General features: G+C 57.8%; 1 protein-coding gene across 1 annotated transcript; it reads left to right on the top strand.

Annotated features, from left to right (window-relative positions):
• The first annotated feature begins 6,406 nt into the window (after positions 1-6,406).
• On the top strand, positions 6,407-10,457 carry FGF22 (fibroblast growth factor 22). The gene is given in 3 exon segments (XM_027086032.1): positions 6,407-6,911; positions 8,972-9,078; positions 9,167-10,457. Coding segments are annotated over 3 exon segments (795 nt in total). The 3' UTR covers positions 9,350-10,457.
• The last annotated feature ends 79 nt before the right edge of the window (positions 10,458-10,536 follow it).

Genomic DNA, 10,536 nt, shown 5'->3' with positions numbered 1-10,536 from the left:
CGCGCCGCCGCAACGCACATGCGCCGCCCGCGCCCGCCGGGAGTTGTAGTCCTATGGCCTACGGCGGCCGCGAAGGGACCACGCGCCTGGAGAGCGCGGGAGGAACCACAATTCCCAGGGGGCATCGGGGCGCCGGAGGCGGGAGGCATGCGCCGGTGGTGCCCGTTGATTGGCTGTTCCCTGTCGAGGTGGGGCGGGACAGAGCCGTTGCTTGGGCAACACTGCGAGAATCTAAGCCATCTTTGGGAGGACCCGGAACCTGGGTTTTGTTGTTGTTGTTGTTTAAGGAATAGTCGCCAAATAATTAGGACAGCGTTCTGCAATTTAGAGATTCCTATCCGCGATCTTCATTGATCCAAAGATAGCTCTGGGGAGGGAACTATTACTATCTCCGGTTTATTGTGGAGGAAGCTGAGGTTCAGAGAGGTCAATCAGGTTCCCCAAAGACACACAGCACGAATGTCAGAGAGACTGGAATGAAGGCCCACATCCGTCTGACTCAAAGCCGCAGAGCCAACGGTCAGCTGGATCATTGTGTTTCCTGGACATTTCCCTCATTCACTCTTTCTGGCCTCAGTTTACCCACTAGTTCCCAAGGCCAGGGACGGAGTGGGGCAGAGAGCGCAGACTCACCTCTAACTAAGTTGACTGGATGACAAATGGAATGAAATAATGCCTGGAGCATCTCAGCCCTGGTCTCCAGGGAGATCCCACTCAGGAGTAAGCAGGGCCAGAACTTTAGAATCAGACCTGGAAGGCATGCCTCACTTTATCGTTCAGTTGGGGAAACTGAGGTCAGGGGAGGGAGCGTCTTCTCTGGGATCGGCTGGTATGTGAAGGGTGAGAATAGGCACACATGATGTAACTGCGCTCCAGGCAGCAATCAAAGTGAGTACAAAGGCCTGAGAGACAGGAAAGTTGGAATTGGAGCAGTGTTTGGGAGAGAGGAAGCAGAGACAAAGGTGGAAGGGTGCTCAGGGGCCAGACCACGGCGGGCCTTAGGGGCCTCAGCTCAAGCTGCCACCTGTCCCCAGTTGCTCAGACTTCAGTCTCCCCACTACCCAGAGTGGAGGCCGGACCTGTACTCTGGAAGGGCCAGACTCCTAGGTCTGGACGCCTCTCGCCAGCACATTCCAGATGCAGCTGCCCACGCGGGCCTGTGCACTGTGATGCCACCAGCTGGGAATGTTTTCAACAGACAGCAGCATCCTCCCAAAACCGCCCCAATCCACCCCAAGATGCCCCGGGGGGCCGTGACCTCAGACCTGGCTCATATCTAGGGTTTCCTTCCTGGTGGGGGAGGGGGTCACTGAATCAGCTGGCCCTGGCTCCCCCAAGACCTAGAGACATCCCCTCGTATCCCTGCAGTCTGGCGGAGCCAGGAGCCTGGACTGGAAGCCAAGACTTCTGAATTCTTTTGCCTCAGTTTCCTCTTTTACTCTCTGGGACATCAGATTCCCTAAACCAGTATCTCCCAAGAGCTGGATCCTGGATCTTGACGGTGAGGAAGCCATTCTCCTTTCAGTCCCTGCTCAAACACAGGCGGTCTCAATTGGTGCCACCTGCGTGTTACCCCGTTTCAGCTCCCGGGCTGGGGTCCTGCCAATCGGAGACTTTTGTCACATGGTCTCTTCTCTTTGTATTTCTTCTTGCAGCTTATTGTCAATGTGTCAACGTATGGCACTGGTTTTCCACTCCTGATGGGGATATCAAATTTCCTTGTAAAACTTAAGCATGAAAATACGAATAACACACGAGACAAGTGGAGACAGATGTCCTTAAGAGGGGGTCATGGCATTGAGACGTTGGGGTTTGGGCAAGACTGTGTTTCAGAAGCTGTTCGCGTGTGCTGGGTTCTTCCCCAAAACTTTTCACCCAAATTGAACCAAGAGACGATCGGGTGAACTTAGACATTCTGTGAGACTTCAGAAATGTTGGGGGGAGGGGAGGGATAAACTGGGAGACTGGGATGGACATACACACACTACCATACATAAAACAGAAAACTAGTAAGGACCTACCATGTAGCACAGGGAACTCTACTCAGTACTCTGTAATGACCTATACGGGAAAAGAATCTAGAAAAGAGTGGATATATATATATGTATAGCTGATTCAGTTTGCTCTACACCTGAAACTAACACAGCATTGTAAATCAATTATACTCCAAGAAAAAATTAATAATAGTAAAAAAAAGGAGACGTGTTGAGGAAGGCAAGGAATGCTCTCTAAATGGAAAGACACGGCATCAGATTCTGGGGGCCGCCGTAACAAACGACCACAAACTTGGTGCCTAACAACAGAAATTAATCCTCTCATATTTCTGGAGACAAGACATCCAAAATTAGTATCACTAGGATGAAATCAGGGTGTGCACAGAGCCGTGCCCCATCTGGAGGCTCCCAGGGAGGGTCCTTACTGCCTCTTCCAGCTTCTGGGGCTCCAGGCGTCCTGGGCTTGTGGCCATGTCCCTCCCGTCTCTGCCTTCGCCTTCACGTGGCCTCTCCTCCGTGTCTGTGTCTCTCATAAGGGTACTTGTGACTGCATTTAGGGCCCCTAGGATGATCTCATTTGAAAATCTTAATGTAATGGCCGCTGCCAAGACTCTTTATCCAAATAAGGTCAGATTCACAGGTTCTGGGGATTAGAACGTGGACACATGTTTGTGGGTCTTTATTCAGCCAATCACAGAGACAAAGGGAGAACAGAAGGCACTGCATGTGCCCTACCCAGGTTTGGCATGAGAAAAAAATGTATTCAAGGACATAACGGTGACAAGAGGGGGCATTTAAGCGTGGATGAGGAATGAGGTTGCCGCTTGGCTATGATGGAGGACCTTGACATTAGAAGACTCGTCCGGGAATTCCCTGGCGGTCCAGTGGTTAAGACCCCTCGATTTCACTGCCAAGGGTCCGGGTTCGATCCCTGGTCGGTGAAATGTGATCCCCAGCCGCATGGCACAGCCAAAGAAAAAAAAAAAAACTAGTCCGACCATTTCTGAAGCTGCCTCTCAAATACTCACATACATAAAAAGACCACACGTGTGTATTTTTCAGGTAGAACATGAACAGTGCACACATCAAGAATACAGTTCACGGGACTTCCCTGGCGGTCCAGTGGTTAAGACTCTGCATATCCAATGCAGGGGGCGCGGTTCCATCCCTGGTCAGGGAACTAAGATCCCACAAGGCCGCGTGGGCGCGGCCAAAAAAAAAGAAAGAAAGAATACAGTTCAATTAATTTTCCAGGACACAGGAGTGTTCCAAAGAACACCCAGCCCCTGAAACCCCCTCATGTCTCCTATCATTGCCCCTGAGGGCGACACCCATCGGACAGTTCACACCATGGGTTGGTTTTCCAGAATGTCCCATAGATGGACATCTATTGTGTCTGACTGCTTCTCCTCATTCTGTCTCAGTCATCCACATTGTTTTGTATTCAGTGGGTTACTCTTTTTCATGGCTGCATAGTACTCCCCCGTGAGTTTGCTGCAGTGTATTTACCCATCCTCCAGCTGACGGAAATCAAAAATAATATGTAGAGCTGGGGACTCCCGCAACAGGGCGTTAATTGTGCTGTTCTCACAACTTGTCTGTAGGCTTGACGTCTTCCAGAAAACCACAGGGAGATACCTCTGTACCCAACTAGGATGGCTGCAGTCAAAACGATGGCCAATCACAGCTGCTGGTGAAGAGGTGGGAACACTGGAGCACTCGTGCACAGCTGGTGAGAATGTGAGATGGGGCAGCTGTTGTGGAAGACGTTCTGGCAGCTCCTCAAAAAGCCAACCGGGCTTCCCTGGGGCACAGTGGTTGGGAGTCTGCCTGCCGATGCAGGGGACACGGGTTAGTGCCCCGGTCCGGGAGGATCCCACATGCCGCGGAGCGGCTGGGCCCGTGAGCCATGGCCACTGAGCCTGCGTATCCGGAGCCTGTGCTCCGCAACGGGAGAGACCACAACAGTGAGAGGCCCGCTTACCGCAAAAAAAAAAAAAAAAAAGCCAACCATAGAATCACTATGTGACCCAGCAGTTCCACTCTTGGGTATATACATGAGAGAAATGGCGACTTATGTTCACACTTAAACTCGTACACGTCCGCAGTAGCATGATTCACGACAGCCAAAAGGCAGCAACAACCACGTGTCCAGCAATGGATGATGGGTAAACAGAATATGGTCCCTCCACACATGGGAGCATCACTCAGTCATGCGAAGGGGTGAAGCATTGATACTTGATACAATGTGGATGGAAGTTGAACACAATGCTCAGTGAGAGAAGCCAGACACAGAAGGACACAAAAGGTGTGAGTCCATTGATGGGAAACGTCCAGAACAGGCAAATCCACGGAGACAGAGAGTAGATTCGTGGTTGTCAGGGGCTGGGGAGGGGATGAGGGTAACTGCTGATGGGGACGGGGCTTCTCTTTGGGGTGATGGAATGTTCTGGAACTAGACAGAGGTAAGCATTGACAACTGTGTACTGAAAGCATTAATTGCACAATTTCCTGGGTGAACTGGGTGGCATGTGAATTATATTTCAGTGAAGCTGTTGCGAAAAGCACCTGGGGCGCAGCTCTCTCCTCAGGCGTGGGTCCCCTCCGGTCATACAGGGCCCTGGATCTTGTCCTCCTGGCAGGTGGGGTGGGGACAGTCTATGAAGGGAAGACCAAGCTTCTAGCTGGTGGGAGTGGAGGTGTTATTCCGAGTACCCAGTGAGGTTGTGGATTATCTCATTGCATCCTTCCAGCCTTCCCTCTCCTGGCCTATTTTCCACAGGAGGAGGCAAGGCTTGGGGAGGTGATGCCTGCAGGCCAGTCCCCTGGGTGCTGGCCTCAGGGCTCTGAGTGTGGGGAGACAGTCCGGGCTGGATCCCTATCTCAGTCCTGGGGTCCTGGGCTTGGATGTCTGCCACACCCCCTGCGTGGCCCTCCTGGGGCCAGGAAGAGGGATCGGGGAATCCCTGGAGCCACCAGGAAGGCATCCCAGCGACACCGTCTGGCTGGACCGGTTGGCCCCCCAGCAGTCCATCAGGGCAGGGTTGTCACCTTGTCCTCACCCCGGTGCTACTTAAAGGTGCCACCTGCATCCATGGCTGTAGAATTGAGCCACCAGGAGCCAAAAGGCAGGGAGCCTGGGATGTGTCCTGTGTGGGGCCTTGGAGAAATCCCTGCCCCTCCTGGGCCTTGGCTCCCCCACCTGTCAATGATGTCGCTTGGCTCTGAGTCTGTGAAGGTTTACTGCACTCACCTCGCAGGGCCCAGGGCACTGGGTGGGTGTGTCTGTAACAGGGTGGCCCCATTCCTACCACCTTGGACATGCAGAGACGGATGCTGGGGACAGGGTGCTGGCCTTGGTCATCAACCCGGTCCCCATCAGCTGGCCTCGGACATGCCCAACTGTCCATCCTCCCATCGGCCACCTTGCTGCCCAACACCTGTGTGCACAGCATATGCTCCAACAGTTCCCCTGCCCCTCCACCCACACTTTCCCCCAGGCCCACCCCTCAGCAAAGCCGCATGCCCCCTGGACCTGGCTCTCAGGAAGCTCTAGTTGGAAGGGTAGAAAAGCCCCCCGGGGCATTCCCTGTTCAGGGGCCTGGCTGGCAAGGACAGGCACTCGGGCCAGAACTTCCATCCCAACCTCTGACACCTGGGCAGTTCCGTCTCTCCCTGTCTCTCTGTCTCTCACACATCTGTCTGTCTCTGTCTCTGTCTCAGCCATCTCTGCCTGTGCAGTCTCATAGACTCTGTCCCTCCATCTTAGTCTCTGTCTATCTCTGCCTCTCAGTCTCTTGTCTCTGTCTTTCTCTGTTTCTGGCTCTTTTTTTTTTTTACCCTTTTAAAAAATTGATGTGTAGTTAATTTACAATGTTGTGTTAGTTTCAGGCATACCGCAAAGTGATTCAGTTATACATATATACTATTCTGTTTTCGATTCTTTTCCATTATAGGTTATTACAAGGCCTGTGCTGTACACCTGGCTCTTTTTTTTTTTTTTTTTTTTTTTTTTTGCGGTACACGGGCCTCTCACTGTTGTGGCCTCTCCCGCTGTGGAGCACAGGCTCCAGACGCGCAGGCTCCGCGGCCACGACTCACGGGCCCAGCCGCTCCGCGGCATGTGGGATCCTCCCGGACCGGGGCACGAAGCCGTGTCCCCTGCATCGGCAGGCGGACTCTCAACCACTGCGCCACCAGGGAAGCCCACTGGCTCTGTCTTTATATCCCTCTGTCTCTGGCTCTGTCTCTCCCTCTCTTTGGCTCTGACTCCCGCCGTGTCTCTGTGGCCCGCCTCTCTCACACTCCCGCAGCCCCTGCAGGCCAATCTGGCTACTCACGGACAAGCACCGCCCTCCCCTCCCCGCCCCGCAAGGCAAACAAACACGCGTTGAGCCGGAGTGTTTTCCCGAATGGGCCCCGCCCTTGTACTGGCCCCACCCCCGTGGGGAGTCATCCCGCCCCCTGCGGCTCTGGCCCCGCCCCCCAGGAGCCGCATTGGCCTGTCCCAGACTCTGCAGGGCGGTCAGGCCGCCCTGACCACGGCCCCGCCCCGCATCCTGGCCCACCCACTGTGGCTCTGGCCCCGCCCCCGAGGCGCCCTATTGGCCCCGTCGGGCACTCTGCCCCCTATCTCGCAATGGCAGAGCCGCGGACGCGCGCGGGGAGTCAAGACCAGGCGGCGGCGAGCGGGGCGCGGGGCCATACGCGGCCGCCTGTGGCTGGGCCTGGCGTGGCTACTGCTGGCACGGGCGCCCGGCGCCGCGGGGACCCCAAACAGTCCGCGGAGACCACGCAGCTACATGCATCTGGAGGGCGACGTGCGCTGACGGCGCCTCTTCTCCTCCACCCACTTCTTCCTGTGTGTGGACCCCAGCGGCCACGTGCAGGGCACCCGCTGGCGCGACAGCCCTGACAGTGAGTAGCCGGGGGCGCTGCGCGGGGGCAGGGGTACAGGGCAGATAGGCGGACAATAACAGCAAAGGCAGCAGTAGTAGCAGCAGTGAACTGGGCCCTCTCTCACTTGAGGGAGCGTCCGGAGGCTTCTCTGGCCGTGTGGCGTCAGCCAAGTCATTTCCTGACTGGGGCCTCAGTTTCCTCAACTGTAAAATGGGGTCCAACTCACTTGGAAGGAGGGTTGGACAGTTGGGGTGAAGGTCACAGGGGAAGCTCCCAGCTCTGGTCCTGGCTCAGCAGAAGGGTCTTTGTGAGATAATTGACGTTGGGGTCACAGGACCCATTTACAGAGGGGAAGCTGAGGCTCCCGGAAGGGCCCCCGTGGGCCCAGTACATAATGAGATGGGGGCAGAGCTGGGTTTGAACTCTGAACTCCCCACCCTGCAAAACAAAACTCAGGACCTGCCAGAGTTGGGGACCCCTCTATGTCTTCCTAGACACCCATTTGGCAGATGAGGAAACTGAGGCACAGAGAGGGCAAATGACCTGCCTGAGGTGGGAGGTGGGGGCATGGAGCTAGGGCTCCAAAGTGCCCAGAACCTCATCGAGTTGGAGTCATATCCCTGCTGCCCTGCCCAGCAAGCAGTAGGTGCTCAATAAGTGTTTGTGGAATGTATGAGGCAAGAGGAGATGAAGGGACAAAGAAGGAGGAGGAGGTTGGTGATAAGTGGGAGACCAGGGCGGTCGGTGACCCCAGGCTTGTCTCAGTCTCCCCACATTTTTGAGGCTGGGCAGGGGAGCGGGGGAGCTGAGCCATTGCCGGCCACTGCCTGAATCACCACCATTAGGGCAGATAATCACCCCTGCCCTTCCCACCTGCTTTCATCTGGGGCTCTCAAGGCCCTCATTAGGCTAACTGGACGAGGGCAAGGTCAGGGGGAGTGGCTGGGCCGGTTGCTCAGTGCTGGGCCTGGCCAGGAAGGGTGGCCTCGGGCTGGGGGTGAGGTCTGGCTCTGCTGGGTGACCTGGGACAGTCAGTGCTTCTCTCTGAGCCTCGGTTTCCCCATCTGGGCAGCGATAAGGGTGACAATGAGGAGGTGGGCTTGAGTTGAGCCTCATAAAGAAGGAGCTGGCCATGCACAAGAGGAGCTGAGTGCCTGACCCAGGAAATAGCAGGTGCAAATGTCCTGTGGGACGTGAGGTGAGCTGCCCGTCACCTGAGGCATCCAAGTCCAGAGTGAACACCAGAGGGCAAGGCCTTGACTCCAGATTAGGCCCCAGTGCCTGGGTGTGGCTCAGAGAGTGTGGGCTGGGGCTTGTCCCCCAGCTCTGCTTCACTGGATAGGAAACATCAGCTCAGATGGGGCAGGGCTCGCCCAGGGTCATCCATCCACAGACAGGGCCCGAGAAACTGGCTCTGCCACTTCTCAGGCCTCAGTTTTCCCCTGTGGGCACGGTCCACACCTCCCTCCAGGGGCTGCTGTGTGGGCTTGGTGGGATACAATGCCTGGCATACAGTTGGCACTCAAGCAGTGTTAGCGGGTATCATGGATGCGAACACACTGTGCTTTAAACACCCTGTGTCCCACCCCCAGGCCGTTGCCTGGGCCGTACCTCCTGTCTGGAATTGTCTCCCCCATAACCGGCCACGGCCGTGGCTAGCCGAGCTGTCAGGGTCGTTGCCGGGGGTCTACATCTGATAGCAGCAGCTCACCTGGCAGGCACTCACCTCCTCTGGCTTGGTTTTCTCATCCCTGACTAACGGGGCCCTCCCCTGGGCTCCCCGTTGCCCTCCAGAGAAAACCCTGAGCTCTCCCCAATGACTTCCCCCGACCCATCAGGGCCAGTCCTGCCTCAGGCCTTCCCCCTGGCCTGGTGTCCTTCCTCCCCCACCCCGTCACTCCCACGGCCACGGCCACTCCCACGGACCTGCGTGGTCCCTGGTGCATCCCCACGCCCAGCACAGGGCCAGGAGCACGGTAGGTACTTGGGGAATGTTCCCCACACGAATGAATGAATGAAGAGCGGGGTGGGTGGGTAAGTGGGTGGTGGGCGGGCCCTGACCCAGCCCCTCCCCGCAGGCGTCTTCTTCGAGATGCGCTCCATCCGCGTGGGCGTCGTGGCGCTCAAGGCCGTGAACACCGGCTTTTATGTGGCCATGAACCGCCGCGGCCGCGGCTCCGGGTCGGTGAGTGCAAGTGCGCGGGGCGGGCTGGGGTGCGTGGGGCGCGCCCGAGTGGGGGCGTGGCCAGGGGCGTGGCCAGGGCCGCTGTGAGCGGGTCTGCGCTAAGTTCCGGGAGCGCATCGAGGAGAAGGGCTACACCTACGAGTCCGTGCCCTGGCGCCACCGCGGCCGGCCCATGTTCCTGGCGTTGGACGGGCGGGGGGCCCCGGGGCGCGGGGTCCGCACGCAGCGACACCACCCGTCCACGCACTTCCTGCCCGTCCTGGTCTCCTGAGGCCCAGGATCCATGAGTGACGGCTGGACCGAGATTCCAGGAGGCGCGCAAGCCGGGCGGGCAGCTGAAGACCGTGGCCGGGGAAGGCCCGATCCGGGCGAGCCCGTGTCTGGTTACTCAGTGGTTTCACATGCGTTGAGCGCCTGCTGTGCTGGGCACTGGGGACACCGCCGGACCCCACAGACGCGGCCGGCCCTCAGGGAGCCCCTGAGTCTGAGGGGACACTGAGCTGAGCAGGGGCCATAGGAGTCCAGTCACAAGCTGGGGTCAGGGAGGCTTCGACAAAAGCACCTGCCAGGCGGGAGACGGGGACTCGGCCACGCGGGGGCCGGGTCTGGGAGGGCACTGCAGGCTGGGCACAGCCAAGCAAAGGCTCGGACCTGGGAACTCATTGGGGTGCCTGGGGCAGCGAGGAGGTGAGGGAGCCTGGGGAACACCGACCCGCCACAGACTGGCAGGGCCTGGTCCTGGGCCACCGAGCACGTGTCACCTCATGAGGCAGAGGGGACTTCGCAGGTGGGATTAAGTTAAGGCCCCTGAGACGGGGACGACCCTGGATTCCCTGAGGGGCCCAGCATCATCCCAGGGTCCTTATTAGAGGGAGGCTGGCTGGAGGGTCAGAGGCAGAGAGAGACGGGAGATGCTGCGCTGCTGGCTGTGAGGATGCAGGAGGGGCCGCGAGCCAGGGGTGCGGCGCCTCTAGAAGCTGGAAAAGGCGGAACCGATGCTGCCCTGGAGCCTCTGGAGGAACCAGCCCTGCCCACGCCTGCATTTAGCCCCTAAGATGTAAATTGTGACCCCAGGACTGATATGAGAAGCGTGTTGTTTTAAGTCACCAAGTTTTGGTGAGTTGTCACAGCTGCCCTTGGAGACGCGAACACGGTGTCCTCAGAGCCCCTCAGATCCGGCAGGGTGTACAGGCTGGGGTGGGGGTGGGGCGTGATCAGCCTCCTGGGGGTTGATTTTCCTCCGAGTTGCAGGGGTGGAGCCAAGAGGGTGCAGGGGAGGCTCCCACCCCTCCCAGCAGCCAGCTTCCACTTCAGAGACAGAAGACCAATATGGGGGGCACTTCCCAGGGCGCAGGCTGGACACTCACCGGCCGAGGCAGCCGTGTGACCCTGATGGGGGACAGCCTGTGGATGACACGCCAGCTGCGGGGGCTCGGCCGGCTCACCTCTCCGGCCCGG

This window comes from Aethalodelphis obliquidens, unplaced genomic scaffold (genome assembly GCF_003676395.1).
Source record: "Aethalodelphis obliquidens isolate GAN/ISIS:26980383/991018 unplaced genomic scaffold, ASM367639v1 scaffold53, whole genome shotgun sequence".
In the NCBI taxonomy this organism is placed as follows: Eukaryota; Metazoa; Chordata; class Mammalia; order Artiodactyla; family Delphinidae; genus Aethalodelphis; species Aethalodelphis obliquidens.
This window is presented reverse-complemented; position numbering and strand designations above follow the sequence as displayed.